The sequence below is a fragment of the Pavona decussata genome, unplaced genomic scaffold (genome assembly GCF_977016875.1).
Source record: "Pavona decussata unplaced genomic scaffold, jaPavDecu1.1 SCAFFOLD_468, whole genome shotgun sequence".
Taxonomy (NCBI): Eukaryota; Metazoa; Cnidaria; class Anthozoa; order Scleractinia; family Agariciidae; genus Pavona; species Pavona decussata.
The window spans coordinates 2,340,001-2,358,043 of record NW_028145806.1 but is presented as its reverse complement, the minus strand read 5'-3'; the positions used below and the strand labels follow the sequence as shown (position 1 = coordinate 2,358,043).

Below are 18,043 nucleotides of genomic sequence, written 5' to 3'. Positions count from 1 at the left end.
AAGAAGTTACATACAGCAACAAAATTAGTACTCATGGCAGTAATTAATTTTGTAATTTATCCTTGTCTTAACCATTTGCAGCTTTGATAAATAAGCTTTAACTTAAGCTAAATCAATGAACTTCATAATAAAACTGGACTATTCACACCTGTTTTCGTCCTTTTCTTATTTTAGCAAGTAGGGTTGACATTATTTTACTGCAGAGCTGTAACGAATTCCAAGATATTAAAAGAAGCAGTTTCAATAAACAAAGGAAGAAGAACTATCTGAGAGTTAAAGATTAATTTACCACAAAACATTAACTTTAAAATATATGTCATTGTTTCCCTCTCTTGTCAACAGAAAATAAACAGTTTTTTAATGGAAATTTCTTTATGAACAGTAACATCACTTAGAGAGCTTACATTTTCCTTAAGAGCCACAGTTGTCCCTAACAAGTTTCTTACCAAAACTGACACCACCTGACCAGGGGTGAGAATATATTGTCATATGTTCCCCTCTCTTTTAACAAAAAATGATCAGTTTCTTTTTTAAATGGCAATTTCTTTATGAACAGTAACATCACTCAGAGAGCCTACATTTTCCTTAAGAGTCACATAGTTGTGCCTAACAAGTTTCTTAACCAAAACTGACATCACTTGGCTAGGGGTCAGATTTGTCAAGTTACTCTGTTTGACATCAAACTTTGATTTTAGAATGTCAACAGATTTCTCCCTTGTCAAGAGTTTTCCAAAAACTGCTTTAATCATTACTTGTGACGAGGCAAGTGTGGAAGGAGCTTTAATTTCTGATGGACTCCTGGCTCCAGTGGGGGTCCTCAGGGATTCACTGGAATCACTGTCATAAGGAGAGAGAGTTGATAATGATTCTCCACTGTCTGATAAATTTTGGGCAGCATTATCTTAAGCAAGACAAATGAAAGCAAGTTGTTGGTGTACTCAATCATGTTAACAACAGTTACTGTCAAGCAGTAACATCAATATATGGTTTTAGTGATCATGGTAACTGTTTTGGCTAAGCCACTTTTAAACAAGTGATACAGAAGAAGGGTGATCAGAGTTCTTAGTAGAGTCTGCCACCTTTTTTAACAGCTGTTACAGCTGAGTAAATGTATGCTCTATGGGACCTTGATGTTACAGGTGAACTGGACTCAGTTGTACACTGCAGGTTCAATTTTCTCACTGAACAACAACTCTGCTATGGGTGTGTTTTTAGTGCAACATGTGACTCAAATGTTAATGAGGGTTAAAACAAATGTTGAACATATCTCTGAGGTATTGCTTGGGAAGTAGACCTAAACAGGATTCACACTTGGAACTGGGAAAAAATTTTATGACTTTTAATCAAATCCCACAACCTCAAATTGACATCTGTTACAGACCCACTGGATGATTCAATGTTTTGATGCTTCACACAAATCTTCTCAAATTTCATTATTTTCCAACCATCAGCTAAAACAATATTATTTTCACAAAACTCCGAAATTCCACGACTCTTGCTAGAAAGCAAATTTCAATCCATAATTTTCCATAACTAAGTGAACCTGACTTCAGGACAAGCTGCCTTAAAGTGCCCCTGGGACGAAAATTTCATTTTCCATCTTCGAGATTTCACGGCCGCCATTACTTTGCCTTATTCCGGAAGTTAAGGCTCAATTTACAGGAAGTGACGTCATTGGCTCAACACGAAAAATTCCACATGGCTAATTTTCATATGGATTCTACTTCATAAACTGTATTCTGCTGTAATGTAGTTCGCAACAGCAGAATACAGTATATGAAGTAGAATCCATATGAAAATTAGCCATGTGGAATTTTTCGTGTTGAGCCAATGACGTCACTTCCTGTAATTTGGGCCTTAACTTCCGGAACAAGGCCAAGTAATGGCGGCCGTGAAATCTCGAATAAAAAGCTAAAAAAAAATTCATATTCTACATGAAAATGCAAAAAGATGGAAAATGAAATTTTCGTCCCAGGGGCACTTTAAATGGAGTAAATAAAAATGAAAGAAAATGGAAAAATATAAAACCTTTGAACATTCACCTAGAGAGGCTTTGCACTTTCAGCTTCAGACTTTGAACTCCCAGAGTTTAAACTTTCAGTGTCAGAAACTTGTCCATCCTTTAAATTCCAATCAGAGATGATGATCAGTTAACTCCCCAGATGCAAATATACACCACCCAACTGCCACTATACAAAATGTATGGACAGCAACAAGGTACGGCAACTCAAACATTTCTCATATGAGATGTAAATGTATGCAGTCAGTTTTGCAAAAAGCAAAGAAAGTGCTAAAAAGGACCAATTAACAGCAGATGATTGATGTGCATGTAAGGTTTGCATCTGAATGCAGTTTTTTTTTGGGCAGGTAATTTTCTGCATCTTTGCCTGAGAAAATTGTGGTGAATTCTAAATTTCACTCTTTTTCTTTAAAAGATTCATATATAAATTAAAAAAATGGATTACCACACCTGCTGTCCATTACGTTTCTTGTAACGGCGTTGTTCGTTGAAGTAGTCTTGTATATGTTGACATATTGCATCAGAAGTGAATCCAATTTCTGGAATTGAGCATTCTGCTTCAATATCTGATGTAAACGTCTTCAACTGAGTCTTCATTTCGGGAGTGTTAAACTTTGGAAAGTTTTCTGCTCCCCATTTTTGAGTTGCTAGCAAACCAACATTTTTACGTCTGTGTGACGAAAGTTTTTTACAGTTACTGATCACATATTAACCACAGAAAGCTCAGTTTTTTAGTATTTGACTATCTTATTAACCTCTGCTCCTCCAATTAAAAATCTCAGTATCTAAGAAGAATGTTATTAGTTCTTATAAGCCAGAAGAGGGTTTCCTGTTTTATACATGTACCACATTGTATTTGACAAGAGTAGTCCTGAAATCAATTTATACTTAATATTTCTGTTTCACATCTAAAATGTCCTTTTTTTTTTCAATATTGGTCTTGGCTCTACGCGTCCAAAAATAATTACACTGCAAATGCAAATAAACCCCACCCTATAACCGGTACAGACCAGTTCTATCATATTAGTCAAGTTTGGTCTATTTGCGACAAATTACATTCAATAAGAAATGGTAATTCTATGTAATGTTAAGTGTTAGCTTCCACAGAGTATTGATAAAAGATCAACATACTTTGACAGATACAGTCTTTTCATTTCTGGGTTAAAACCAGACATTTCACCCATTGTTGGTCTAAGTAGTGGACTGGAACTGAGTTCACGAAGTGGACCTGTGTTTGAGAACTCTGTCTTGAATTGCACAGCTGATCCATATTTTAGTCCAAGATTTCTGAAAATGTTTGCATCCGCTTCTCTTTTAAGAAGATCCGCAATTGCTGAGAAGTGTGTTATTTCCTCATCTAGGCATGAAACGAAACAAGGAAAACCTTGCAACCATAACTCATATTCAAATACTGCATGTCTCAATGTGAAGCCAGTGGGGTGGGGGGATAAAGCAGGGCATGGAAAATAATTTTGTCATTCAGCTTAGGACTGGGATTCTTGTCTTGTATATTTGACTGCAAATATAACAATAAACATGATCAAACCAGCTTTCTTAATATGACTATTTTTTCAATATATTTTTTGAAATCTTACAGCGCAAAGCGAGTGACATCCATGATAAAATTATGCAAAAAAGACAGGTTGGCATGCTTGTCCGGAACAAAATGATCACTGAATTAAATGGGATTCAAACTAGGTCTGGCAGGGGGTATTTTGAATTGAAGAACGCCGAATGCATGGCCGCCAAAAGCCGTATGACTCTTGAATTAAATTTAGTGATTAGGGTTAACAAACTGTTCCAATTCAGTTCGACCTGTCTCATGACCCTAACTGGAACTTGATTCACTCAGTTTCCTGACCCTGTTCCGTGAAGACAAGAACTCACGCCAATGTGGAGATATCGTATTTATTGGGTTATAATTCGATCTAAATGAAAAGAAAATTATCGTTGGCACTCGGCCTTACAACGCTCAAATGTAACAACAAGATAAAAGAAATTAAACAAACAAAGAAAACTTACCTCTGTAACTCCATATTTAACGCATACATGTAGACTGTAGTCCAACGTTAATTCCTCCTGGTTAGCTCAATGTAAACATTACTTTCAACAGGTTAGCTTGTTTAATCTTTCAACTGATTTAACTCGCGCGATTATTACGCGTCTTTACGCGAATTTAAATAAAGTACGCGCAACACAGCGTGCGGATATACAAAAGTTTACAACGTAAATGTTCATCCGAACACACTCCACCCCAATGAGAGCGTAGTTCTCATCCGAATCATAGCCTTCTGCTGGGTGAATCACAGCAATCTTTGTTATGGGCCTTCGGTACTCTCCAGCACAGGTCTTTACTTTTACGTTTCGAACTTTGCCGTCTTCTCCGGGATACACGTTGACAATTTGACCGATGCTCCATTGTCCACGAACCGCATTACGACTTTTGACTATCACGAAGTCGTCTACTTGTACATTTCGTTTCTCTGCATGCCACTTCTTTCGTGGAAGTAATGATGGGAATACATCCCTGGTCCAGCGTTTCCAAAATGAGTCAACGATCTGCTGCACAAATTCAACTCGATGACGGGGATTCTTTGTTTCTCTAAAAGGGCCTTGTGGTACTTGAGACGACGCTCGTCCTAGCAAAATGTTGTTTGGACACAGGTATGAGCCATCATCCGGATCATTTGGAATACGGCCAATCGGGCGCTGGTTGACGAGATTTGCCACTTCTAACAGATACGTGTACAACTCAAAAGGCGTCAACACTTGCTTGCCAATAGCTTTCTTCAGCGCTAGTTTGCAGCTTTTGACCAATGCTTCTGCACACCCGTTCTGGTGCGGGGATACCGGTGTTGTAAATTTCCACCTCATTCCCTGTTCTGCGGAAAATTCTCGTAATTTGTCTTTGTCCCATCCGTGAACCATTTCTCTTAACTCTCTTTCTGCTCCAACGAATTGAGATCCATTGTCACTTATCATAAAGCTTGGTTGTCCTCGCAGGGCGAAGAATTTTCGTGGTACTTGAATAAATTCCACAGTGGAACAGTCCACTGCAAGCTCAAGGTGCACTGCTCTCGTATTCAGGCACGTGAATATGACACCATACTACTTGGTAGTCTTGTTGCAACCAATTTTAACATGGTACGGACCAAAATAGTCGCAGGACGTGTAATAAAACGGAGAGGTTAAAGGTGCCAATCGGAAATCGGGTAATTCTGCCATGTTTTGAGATTCAACTGTGGCTGCTAATTCACGACAAACCACGCATCGAAACTTCACTGATTTGGCCAGGTCGTGGGCTCTGAGGATCCAGAATTTTTTCCTTGCCTTCGCTACCATTGCTGCTACTCCTGAGTGTCCATACTGGTGTACGTGACACATTATGAGAAGAGATACCCAATGCTCTCTGGGAAGCAATGCGGGATGTCTGGTCTCGAAAGATACTAATGCTTTGTCAGTTCGGCCACCTACTCGTACAATGTCATCAGGATCAGTATATGGACTCAGTTCCTTTAAATCTCCCTTTCTGAGCCGATCTTTCAACTTCTTTTGAGCTTCTTTAATTCAATTATTTTCTGCACACTGCAACTCTTGGGGCGACAGGGGGCCGTTTTTCAGCTTCACGTCAGTTTCCTCCTGTGTTCTGTTTCGGCAATGTGTGCGTAGATTCCACACAAATCTTAACACGTAAGCTGTCACTCGTACTAGCCGTCTCCAACTTGAAAACGTTTGGCTGTCGATAGGATTCTCTACTTTGCTTCGCATGCAAACACTGTAAACTTTGCGACATTCTTTTTCTACTTCTGGTTCGTCAACATTTAATGAATCTTGCGGGCACTCTTCTTTAGGCAGGCGGAGAAACTTAGGCCCATGTTGCCACCTATCGGTCAAACTTCGGACAGGTATGCCACGCGAAACATCGTCAGCTACGTTCATGTCTCCAGGAATATGTCTCCACTGTGCTGGATCCGTATTGGTCTGGATTTCACCAACTCTCACTGATACGAACGGCTTGAATCTTCTTGCTTCAGGACAGATCCACGCCAAAGCTATTTTACTATCCAGAAAAAGGATGATTTCTTCAAACTGATAGCGGGGTTCTTCTACAATGGTCTTGCACAATCGAGAGGCTAAAACTGCACCTTGTAGTTCCAGACGAGGTATGGTAAGTCTTCTGAGGGGAGCTACTCTTGATTTCCCAGCAATAAATCGTACGTCGAACTTTCCATCAGCAAGCTGCCATCGTACATATGCGCAGGTACCAAATGCATCCTGGGAGACATCTGAAAAGACGCAAAGGACAGGAAGACCCACTGCGTTGTGTGGTTTCAGACATCTTTCGAAGCTTACGGCATTTAGTTTCATCATTTCTTCAAACAGGCCTGTCCATTTTTCTTTGATTTCAGCAGGTAATTCTTCATCCCAGTCGATTCCCTTTTGCCACAGCTCTTAGAGGCCTATCTTAGCTTTAATAAGGAAGGCGGATGTGAAGCCTATTGTGTCGTAGATTCGAGCTACCTGGCTTAGAATCTTCCTCTTAGACAGAATCATCGGAACTTGGGAGTGAGTTAACCTGGGTTTTACTTTAAAAGTGAATTTTTCTGTACGACAGTTCCATGTCACTCCTAACACTCTATCTTCATTGGCACCTTCCAGGATTGTTGCTTCCTTTGTTTCTTCCTCGTCCGTGTTTCCCTTCTCAGCGTTGTTCCACTCTAAAACCTCCTTTAACTCTAAAAACCGCCTTTCTCTCGCCTTTCACTCTAAAACCTCCTGTTTCCAGTACGGTGTCGATCGATTTCGTTAGATTTCGCGCTTCTTTGGAGCGGACAGAATTACAGATGTCATCCATGTACGAATTCTTCTTTAAAACTTGTGCTGCTTTGGGGAAAACTTCTTTTGCTTCGTCTGCGGTTTTACGTAGAGCTATCTCAGCCATTGCAGGGGCCGGTTTGTCTCCAAACGTTAAAACTGTTTTGACGTAGACGTCTGTTTCACGTTCAGTTTTTAGGTTCCTCCAGAGAAACCTGTGCACGTGCTGGTCAGCTTCTGGAATTCGTATCCTGTGATACATCTTAGAGATGTCTCCAATAAACGCAACCTCGTTTTCTCTAAATCTCAGAACTATACCGAACAAGGCGTTCAGTAAGTCCGGTACTTTCATCCAGTTGTCGTTTAAACGATGTCCTTGGAATACAGCTGATGAGTTTAATACTATGCGTACTGGCGTACTCTTGCTTTCCGGTCGTAACACTTCATGGTGAGATACATAGTGAACTGGGCCTTTGTATTCTTCTAATTCCTTTTTTGACAGCTTTCTGGAAAATTTCTTTTCATTCATCGCGACCATCTGTTTATCGTAGGCTTCGGCTTGCTCAGGATGTTTTGTTAGCCGACGCTCAGTTGCCTCCAGCTTCTTGATTGCTTGCGAGTTGTTGTCTGGAAGACAGGCGCGGTCTTTTTTTCCAAGGGTACGGAGCCATCCATTGATTTTCAACTTTCTGACACGAATTTTCAATTATCTTCGCCTCTTCTCTCTCGATTTGGCTCAATTTATCTGCTGCGCATAGGCAAGGAGTAATGGCAACACCCATTGCTTCCGTCGTCCAGAAGTCGGACAGGTCTTCAGGCATGGTGTACTTGATATGGAGTACTCGATTATCTTCTTGAACTTTTCCCTGTTTGGCTCCAAAGATAACCCATCCTAAGGGGGATTTTCTGGCCACCAGATGTCCAGCTTGCCTTGTTTCACCCGTGTGCATTCGTGCTTGGTCAATGCCAATAAGAAGATCTATTTTTCCTGTTCCACGGCAAATTTCCTCTTTCTTCAGACCTAAACTGTGGGCAATACTTCTCGTGTTGATCTCTGTTACACCGTCGCTGATATGGGCAATACTGATAGCTTTTATGGAGAATGTTTTCTTGCTGTCCAGTGAGGTCAGCTGAACTTTAAACACCTTTGTAATCATTTCCTCTTCCTCACCACCAATTTTTGTTATGGTTATGGAAACTTTCTTCCCCTCCAATCCTAGGCTCTCAGCTGTTTCAAGGCGTATTAGACTGATTTGTGCTCCTGAATCTAGCAGGACGTTTCCATACTTGTTCAAACCATCTCCACCACCAATACTTGCGGAGATAACAGGTAGTAAAGTTTCTGAGTTTTCAGCTATCGATCCAATGCTAGCTCTCACATAAGTGTTCTTCTTATGTAACAGGGGAGGATGGTACTGTCTGCACTGCATACCATTCTCTATCTCTGTGCATTGCTTTCTTCGAGTACAGTTAGATAACTTGTGGTCTCTCCCAGCTCTTTTTAAACAACTGAAACAGGCGTGATTTTCTTGTGCAATCTTCAGGCGATCATGGTGATTTAGGGCTGAGAATTTCTGACACTCGTCTGTCCAGTGTTCCTGGGTTCTGCAAATCCAACATTTGTAGCCACTGTTCCTGGTTTCGTCTTTGTTTGCTGTTGCCACGTGGTGGATGGTATGCTGACTGGTTCCGTTTCTTAGCGGTGCTGTTGCTCTCATTCTAGACTTCATTTGTGCAGTCATCCAAGTCATTAGGCCCAACAGTGTAGCATGTTGTCTCGTTTTTTCGAGTTTCCTTGCCCAGACTTTCCGATCGTTAATGCACATCTTCTGCTCGATGATAGAGAGGATATGGCTGTTGTCCATGTCACCCGGTAGGCCAACTTCTTTTAGCGTATTGTAGCATCGCTTTACTAGGTGGACTAAATCGCAGAAGCAAGCGTCTTCGTTGTCGCGAAGCGGTCGAAATTTTCGCAATATCTTGTGTTATCGTATCGGACACAAATCTTGGGTCACCGTAAATCGTGTCTAAGTATTCCCATGCAGCGTCGTAATCAGATCCGATTCGTTTGATTAGATCCAGCGGTTTTCCTTGTAGGCAAGTGCGTAGAAATGTAATTGCGTCCCGCTTACTGTATCTTGACTCGATTGCGTGCTTGAAATCTGCTCTGAATATTGCATATTCTCTCACATCTCCACCGAACTTTGGCATTTTGGGCTTCTCCATTTTAAACCCACACACTTCGTCCTTAATGACCTCAACGCCCTGGCAACTTCCTTTACTTACATTATTAGCTATAGAAGTTACGTTTAGGCTTTCGCTAAAAGCATTATTGTTACTCAGATTACTACTCCTACCTACTTCACTACTACTTAAGGACGGTGCCTACTAATATCGAAGTATTTTTGTGCAGTTTATGACTATGCTGGAAAAGCAGATCTTAGGAAGGCCTATTAGAATCCAAAACGAAAATTGGGGGTAGCCACGCATTTTTCAGAGATAATTAAGCAATAATATCTCTAAAAAGCCCCAAAATATGAAGCAATGTATGGGATTTTTTCCTAAATTGAAGCTTAATTATTTCTGAAAAATGCATGGCTACCCCCAATTTTCTCTCGAGATACCAAAAGCGTTTGCTAAGTTCTGCTTTCTCCGGATAGTTTTAATCCGCGCAAAAATATTCCTGTATTAGCAAGCACCACCCATAGGAAACCCGAGTATCTCGAGATGCGCAGAACGTATGCGCAGTAACAATAGTAGGCACCGTCCTTAAGGTTTCAGGACTGTCTCGTAATTCAGTGCCATCATGTGAGCTTTTCTTAACATTAAGCTCCTCTCGTAATACTTCTGTACTAGAACTATCTAAATACAGTTTCGCACGTGTCAATAAACTTAAAAACGTATCTTGGCTTTCCTCTAGCCACGCTTCTTGTGATTCAAATTCCTTGTCATCTTCAATCAACTTCGTGAATTCTTCATGCTTGACTATCAGCGTCTCATATGCCTCTTGAACTTTATAAAGGAAGTCGCTTACATCCTTCCCCGGTCTCTTACTTTCGATTGCAATGCGCAGTGATTTTCCTGCTCTCGTGAGCGCTGCTTTGGCATTGCGGCGGTTAATCTTCATTTCCTTTAGCAACTGCGGCTCTGTCATCTCAGTTCTTTGGCTTCAGGAACTCAGGTTTTTAAGCAGAAATCGAATGCTGTGTTCCGTGAAGACAAGAACTCATGCCAATGTAGAGATATCGTATTTATTGGGTTCTAATTCGATCTAAATAAAAAGAAAATTATCGTTGGCACTCTGCCTTACAACGCTCAAATGTAACAACAAGATAAAAAAAAAATCAAACAAACAAAGAAAACTTCTGTAACTCCACATTTAACGCATACATGTAAACTGTAGTCCAATGTTAATTCCTCCTGGTTAGCTCAATATAAACATTACTTTCAACAGGCTAGCTTGTTTAATCTTTCAACTGATTTAACTCGCGCGATCATTACACGAATTTAAATAAAGTACGCGCAACACAGCGCGTGGATATACAAAAGTTTACCACGTAAATGTTCATCCGAACAGACCCTAATCACTAAACTTCAGAGACATTCGGCGTTTGGCGGCCATTCGGCGTTCTGCAAAACTGAAGCTCCATTCACACCAAGAGTTTCTTTATAAGCTTACCTTGAAACCTCTGGGCGACATCATCACCGGAAAGCTTTCTAACACGGTCGATGATAACATCTTTCTCCTGTAACTCCTGTACTTGCGAAGACTCTGAACCTGACATCCTCAACAACTTTTAAAATTGAATTTGCCGTCAATATATAAACAACAGCTCAAAAGCTAACCGTCTGGACTACTTTAGACAGCCACGACCAAAAAGGAATAAATGATGCTTGCTTTCTAATTTTATCCTTCAGCTCCGGTTGTTTCCCGCCTTTTTGGTGCAATTTCATAAAACAGAATGCGCTATTGGTAGCTATCAGTGATTGCGTCGTGATAAAAATATACTGGCTTCTCTGATTGGTTAACTGATTGGCGTGAGGAGAATGGTTCGAATACTTAGTAGCCGTGTCTGCAACACAAAATGGCGGACTCTTCAAGCGTGAAACCTTGGTCGAGGGAAGACATATCCGCTTGTGATTGCAGTGCAAGAACATACAGGCATGTTCACTGCCCTTGTTTTCGATGTCAGGGAAGTGCAACCGATAAAACTACCGAGTTACGGCACTGGAGAGAAAACTGCCTGCTTGCCACTGTGGTTGGAAGTGACAGCACTTCGGGCAGCTTGGCAGACATTGATAGTGATCATGAATCAATTGCAAGCCCTAGCTCACCAGCAAGTCCTTCAACTCCAGGAACAGCTGAAGTTGATGACAGTCTTAGCGAAAGATCAGACGAAAACAGTGATAATCCCATCTGTCCAGAACTTGACATTGGTGAACCTACAGAAGGTCCAGGTACGGAACCTTGCAACCCTCTCAAAAAAGTTATACTAACAGCAGTTCTTGACGCTCTGAAAATTATGGATGAAAGTGGATCATCTGTTAAAACCTTGGATGACATTCTGAGCTATGGAAAAACAATGTTGTACACTTTAATTGATGGCAATGTTGACCTTGATGTTTTGAATACAATGTGGCCAAAAAATTGGAATGATGTTCAACTTTTATTGAAGGAAGAAGGTTTTGAAGACGCTAAGGAACTTTTCATATGTTTCTGCCGTACCGAAAAGGTAATAACAAGAAATGGTAAAACACATACCAAATTTGTTTACAGTGGAAATTTCAGCATCATGGATAACAAGGATGCTTGTTGTACTCACTGTGGAGATAAAGGCTTAATATTACTATTTGGGATTGGAAAGTAAGATTAAAAACTGGTTCAAAACTGAACCAATGTGCAAAAAAATGCTTTCTCATTGGAACCAAAGAGAACACCGGCTTGGTAGAGAGGAAAGTTGGCCACTGAAGCAAGAGTTTTGAGATGATCAACGGTGGATAGATCTTCAATGGTTTTGGGACCCTAGCAAGGTTTGGCCACTTCCAACTGTCTGTGTTCACTGTAGTGCCATCATTGCTGTGGATCATTTGACTGCCTCCCCTGAGGGAATTGATAATTTGAAGATTGTGACATGCCCTGGATGCTTTGAAACTTTCCACCATTCTATGAAAATGGCAAGAGGTTCCTCATTGAACTTGGCCCTCATAGGCCACTGGGATGGGTGGCAACCATTTGGAACAAGTTTCAGAGGATGTGGTTCCATCGAAGTTTCCATCACTAACATGAAAAAGGCTGATCGGTGTCATGTTGGCGAAGTCTATGTTGTCGGCTTTGTCCCTTGTTCTGACCTCCCTAAGGATTTACCAGAGTATTTAGATCCTTTTCTCAAACCACTAATGGATGATCTTTGTAATGGATTTATTTCGGGTTACAAAATTCCTAATCCTCTACAGTTTACAAGTGATGAATTCCATTTTTCTGAAACTGAAGCTATCCGGTTATTGCTTTTATGTTGGACAGGAGACCACCCAGGGCAGTGTGAAGTCGGCAAATCTCTCAATCAAGGAAAATGTGGATGTAGAAGAGAGAAACTACATGGACAACAACTGAAAAATTCATCTAACAACCACTACTATTATGGGAACAACAGGTATCATTGTCGCTACCCCTGGGAAAAACGGTAAATTGAACAGGAGTTGGAAAACCTATATGACATTGAAAATGAGACAAGAACAAGTGTGAGAAAAGCATTGTCATCAAAACTTGGTTTCACTGGAATATCACAGCTTCACAAGGTTTTGTATCCTTTATATAAATTTGATGTCACAAGGGACATGGTTTATGATGTTTATCACACTATTCCTCTTAATGTTGTTAAAAACCAACTGACCAGACTACTGGAACTTGAATTGGTGGACACAGAATACCTTGGCAAGCAGATAAAAGATTTTCCTTGGAGCAAAGAGTTAAAGGATGGAAGACTTTCAAGACCAGTTAGCAAGGAATGCAAAGGCATTGGTCATTGGAAAGCAGAGGGGCTTCAGAAATTTTCTTTTCCCATGACAAATTCTATATTTGAGGACAAATTTCAGAATGATGAAGAGTTTCAAATTCAAACCCTGGTGTCGCGACTGACAGAATTGCACTTTTACAGTGGCAGGCTAGGCTGGACTGATGAAATGATAAGTGTTCATTTCAAGAGAGCACAGAGACTCAACATACTCGTTGAAGAAGTGCAAGGACTGCATATGTGCACCATTTCTTTGCATAATTTGTTGCATATTCACGAAGACATTATTAATTTTTCCGCTTGTGACAATTATTGGTGTGCAGTGTTTGAAAGGGCTGTCAAACACTATGTTAAAAAGTCACACAACTGCAAAAGAATTGAACGAACCTTTGCAAGTTCAGAGGCACGGAGAGAGTTTCTGAAATCACTTGGAGGTATGGAAGTGGCCACTGAGCTTGGGAAGCATGATGTTAAACAGGTGAGATTTTCAGCAATTCCATTGAATGTATTACATCTAATTTATTTTAACCCTGGAGTAGGGAATTAAATGAAATTTGGTTGCCTATGCCAGGTTTAATATAACACCCTTAACAAAACAATTTAGGATTAGGTTAAACAAAAATTGACCTTTGAAATCCTTGACGTTCAGTTTCTCTGAAAGGTAAGCTATGATTAAAGGCAGAGGTTGATTGAAGTGATTGAAGGATACAGTAATAGTTCTAAATTCTATTTAATGCTGAAGTTATTGCAGATAGGGAACTTCTCTTTTTGCTCTAAAATAACTGTTGTTTTTTTTTTATAAGGACAGGTGAAATACTATCTTTACTGATTATATTGATTTCTACAATTAAATGCAGGGGCATGAAAATCTGATTTGTTTTTGCTAGAAGGCATTTATATATTTTTTCTTTCCCAGGGTGTTGTAAACTCAGTTGAAACCGGGAAGAAGATTGCCCGTCAAGACTCAGCACCAAGACAGGCTTACCTAATTGGCTCAGCAACAAACATCGGACCCCTACAAAGAGATTGTCAGTTGAAAATAGCAAGTGCATTGTCTGTTCCAGTTGACCTGGTGACATCCTCAGCTTTGTTTTCAAAAAGATGTCTTTTGAATGATGTGGGATATGATGGTACCATGTGTTGTAGAGGTGATTACATTTTAATTGCAAACAATGGTCAGGAGAGTGTGGTTAAGATTGAAACAATGCTATCAGTTAACTGTGGGAGTGACTTACGTAAAATACTAGGAATGGGCTACTTGTACTCCTTCCACCGAGATGCAGTTGGGGAAATTTCTTGCAACTACTGGACTGATTTCGCCGAAGTTGAAAAAAAAATCCAGTAATAGATGTCACTTTTTTTCTGGCAGAGAACATCTTGAGAGAGAAAAGTTCTGTTATATGACTGTGGCAATGATTTGATGACTGTTGTGGACTATATGCGTCCATGGAATCATTTTCTATGTGTGCGTATTGTGCCTGTATATGCAGAAAAGGGTGATATGTTGCTTATTCAGGGTGAAGGTCCCACCGATGTCTGGTATGGTCATGTACAAGATGTAGATTATCTAAACAAGACAGTTGATGTGTATTTTTTTATTGAGAGTAATCGATGTCAAAATGTTTTTGTCCGTGAATCTCGTGGTAGAGGTGCAAGAAACACAGTGTCTTGGAGGTCTGTAATTGGACTTCCTGATGGTCAATGAAGTGGCCCTGGCATGTGGACACGGGATTCTTGAAGTAATGTATTGAGGGTACCGTCCTGTTACTGTAAAACTGTTTCAGAACAAACCGTTTTGTAAAGGTATCCTCAGGAAACGGCTGGTACTGAATTACCCTGAAGTAAAATGAATGAGTACATGTACGCTGTAATGAGCAAACTGTGCAGTTAATAAGGTTATTTGAAACTTGAAAATCATGAACTTTTACAAGCAAGTGACATGTTGTGAAGGATACATGTGTAGATGTCAACTAGGTGATATTTTGTAGACTTGCCATGCAAAACTGGAATACACCAGTGAGTGTTTTGAGGCAAAGGCTGGGAATTATTAATTTGGGGTTATAAATCCATTGCAATTTTTGGAGTAACATGGGCTATATATATATTGTCCACAAGTTATTCTCAATTTTGGGGGGAATTTTTCCTTTTTATTCACAATTTTGGGAAGAACTTGGGCAAATGTTTCGTTTTTATTGATAATTTTGGGTATCATATCATTACTTGGAGCAATTTTCCCATTTAATTCCCATGTCAGGGGATAACCTGATGAAATTTTCCCTTTTTCACAATAATTTATTGGCAATAACTTGTTGGGAAAGTATTCCCAATTTCTTATCAATTCTGGGAATAACTTCACAATATATTTGGAATAACTTGAGAAAATGTTCCCTTTTATTTACCAACTTTGAATAACTTGGGGATATTTTCCCATTTTATTCTCAAGTTTGAGAATAACTTGGGGAAATGTTCCCTTTCTATTCTCAAGTCTGGGAATACCTTGGGAAAATATTCCTATTTTGTGCTTAAATCTGGGAATAACTTGGGGAATTGTTCCCAATTTATTCTCAAGTCTGGGAATAACTTGGGGACATTTTCCCATTTTATTCTCAAGACTGGGAATAACATGGGGAAATGTTCCCTGTCTATTCTTAAGTCTGGGAATAGGTTGGGGAAATTTTCCCATTTTATTCTCAAGTCTGGAAATAACTTGGGAAATGTTTCCAATTTATTCTCAAGTCTGGGAATAGGTTGGGAAATGTTCCCATTTTATTCCCAATTTTGGGAATAACATGGGTAAATATTCACAGTATTTTCCCAAAATTGGGATACAAGAGAAAGCACTGTATTTCCCAATAAAAACCCATTTATAGGACACTGGGAGACAACTACTTCCCAAAATAATCCCAAAAAAGGAATTTCTTGTCCCAGGTTTTCCCCAATAATGGGAAAATTTCCCATTTAATTCCCAACTGGGAATCTTGAAAAGTTTCCTGTGGAATTGCATCTCTGCTTTTAACATTTGTTGCATTCCTTTTCAGAAACAACAACAGAGGATAAGAAGCCAATATTCAAAGCTGGCACGAAAAAGCAAAAGTTGTCAACAAATGACGCATTTGCCAAAATCGACAAGGCTTTAGAGGCATTTGTTTCCTATCAGCAAGAAGCTGATAGGAAATTTCTGGAGGTAGAGGAGGCCCGTGAAAGAATAGAAGAAAAAAGGGAGGAGAAGAGAGGGAAAGAAGATCAAGAGTTTCTGCTGAAACTGGCGCAGGTACTTCAAAATTAAAATGTTAATACACGTAGAGGTTTTCAATACATGAACTTGTTACATTGTTCTTGTGCCAACGACAGTTTCAGCCAGATTTTCAATTTTTTATCGGTTGATTTTCAGCGCCTCTGCACCGGTGCAGAGGTCATGGGTTGAAATCCCGTTCAAGCCTGAAAATTTTTTTCAGGTTTTTTCTCAATAGTCTGGTTGCGTATATAACTGCGAGAACATCTTCTATTTAATCTTTCACCCGCAGTGCATATACATGTTTGTTACACTTGTTACACATAAATGAAGAATTGTTCAATACATAAAACAAGGATTTATGGAAAATCAATTAAATATGTAAAATTAAGTTGTGATATAAACAGCGATGGATTAGAAGAAGCGAAACAAAATTCACCTTGAAAAGTGTAAGGTAAATTTTATTACTTACAATATGGCTCTCAGCTCAGCTCAATAATCAAGGACAATAAAGGGCATTATTTCATTTTGTGCTGCTTTTTAAACAAATAATTATATTTTGGCTCTGAAGGTATTTATGAGATTCCAGGAAAATCTATACAATCATACCAAGTAATGATAATAATGATTACAACAAATACATTGGGGCGTCGTTTAAGGTGCATGCATGTACGTTGGTGCTTTTTAATGTAAAAATATTGGGAAAAGACACTTCGATTTTTATGAAGCAAACCTATTTACAAATAGAGGAGTGCATAACCCTGTGGAGGGGCAAGCAAACAAAAATTTTTTTCTCGCAATATTTACAAAACTATCTACACTATATACAAAAAGGGAAAAGTGAACATGTACAGCACTTGTGTCTGCATGGCATGTTAAGCTTTGTGATGGATTATTTGTAGGCCTTTCCTCAAATATCCAGATATTTTCTGGGATATTTAGAAAATTCAGGGATATTTAGAGATATTTACTTTTTTTTTGGCTGAACCCTGTGTTTTCCTTGCTATTTTCTTTAAACAATGCTTGACGTAACCTCAGTCAGTATATGCCATAAACAATCCAGTTGATTGGTTTTATTCGGAAATAAATAATGTTAGCAGCTGCTTTACCTTACACAATTGTGACCGTGAAAGGCAAAACGGACACTAACGGAAAACCGTTCGAATGGCAAAAACGCACAGATGACGAACGGTTATCGAACAGTTCGTAAACCGTTCGAACGGATGAATAATATTATTCGAACGGTTTTGTTGGCCATTCGAACGGATTATCGAACGGATTGGTAAACCGTTCGAACGGTTTGATTAACCGTTCGAACGGATGACTAAATTGCTCGAACGGTTTGCGAAATAGTCCTGAACGGATAGTTTATGCTTTATAATTGAGCGAGCGATGTTGTTCTTTGGCCTGTTGATAATTATTTTCATTGTAGTCGGTGTTGTCATCACGCGTAATCAGTGATGTCAATTATCCAAGAACTTCTAGTCTTACGATCCAAAGAGAAGATCATAGTCATGCTGATCTTAAACCGTTAAGCGTTTTGAGCTTGATTCCGGTTTCGGTTCGCCGCTCGAATGGCTCGAGCGCTTTGCGAAATCGTTCCGAACAAATAAATTTACCTGCCTTTGAGAATAGAACGGGCAATCTTTATACTTGTGGCCTATAGTTTAATTTTCATTTTAGTCGGTGTTGTCATCACGCGTTATCTATTCTTGTGATCGAAAAAGAGGACTGTAATAAATCTGTGCTAATGTGGACCGCTTTGAGAACTGAACGACACGTTCAAAACATTCGTTTGGTGCATGGTAGCATCTCAGATTTAGTCAAACCAAACTGATGTTTGTTTGAAACAATTTGATGCTGGTTATCACACAGGGAGCAGATGAGTCCCATTTGACCGTATTTCCAGTTTATAGATTCACTGTACAAAAATTAATGTAGCACGGAACTACAAGTTGTTGATTC

The 18,043-nt window shown here is 39.6% G+C and overlaps 2 protein-coding genes and 2 pseudogenes across 2 annotated transcripts; 1 reads left to right on the top strand and 3 right to left on the bottom strand.

Moving 5' to 3' along the window:
- Positions 1 to 530: 530 nt before the first annotated feature.
- LOC146450443 (uncharacterized) lies at positions 531 to 10,620 on the bottom strand. The gene is made up of 5 exons (XM_085100532.1): positions 10,515 to 10,620; positions 3,152 to 3,377; positions 2,466 to 2,690; positions 1,446 to 1,498; positions 531 to 901 (listed from the first exon to the last, which is right to left on the bottom strand). Exons 1-5 carry the CDS (start codon positions 10,618 to 10,620, stop codon positions 531 to 533), a joined length of 981 nt encoding a protein of 326 aa, XP_084956658.1.
- On the bottom strand, positions 3,888 to 5,140 carry LOC146450445 (uncharacterized). Its single transcript, XM_085100503.1, has one exon. The coding sequence runs from the start codon at positions 5,000 to 5,002 to the stop codon at positions 4,187 to 4,189; it is 816 nt and encodes a 271-aa protein (XP_084956629.1). The 5' UTR covers positions 5,003 to 5,140; the 3' UTR covers positions 3,888 to 4,186.
- Positions 7,077 to 9,989, bottom strand: LOC146450444 (uncharacterized; annotated as a pseudogene).
- A 300-nt stretch (positions 10,621 to 10,920) lies between the features above and the next one.
- LOC146450442 (uncharacterized) lies at positions 10,921 to 14,584 on the top strand (annotated as a pseudogene).
- The last annotated feature ends 3,459 nt before the right edge of the window (positions 14,585 to 18,043 follow it).

Excerpts from the sequence above, each read along its gene's own strand:
- LOC146450443 (XM_085100532.1), bottom strand. The coding sequence starts at position 10,620 with ATGTCAGGTTCAGAGTCTTCGCAAGTACAGGAGTTACAGGAGAAAGAT. Across the intron at positions 2,691-3,151 it reads AAAAGACTGTATCTGTCAAA|ACGTAAAAATGTTGGTTTGC; the intron begins GTATGTTGATCT and ends TTCGTCACACAG. Across the intron at positions 1,499-2,465 it reads CGTAATGGACAGCAGGTGTG|CAAGAGTCGTGGAATTTCGG; the intron begins GTAATCCATTTT and ends TTTGCTTTCTAG.
- LOC146450445 (XM_085100503.1), bottom strand. The coding sequence starts at position 5,002 with ATGATAAGTGACAATGGATCTCAATTCGTTGGAGCAGAAAGAGAGTTA.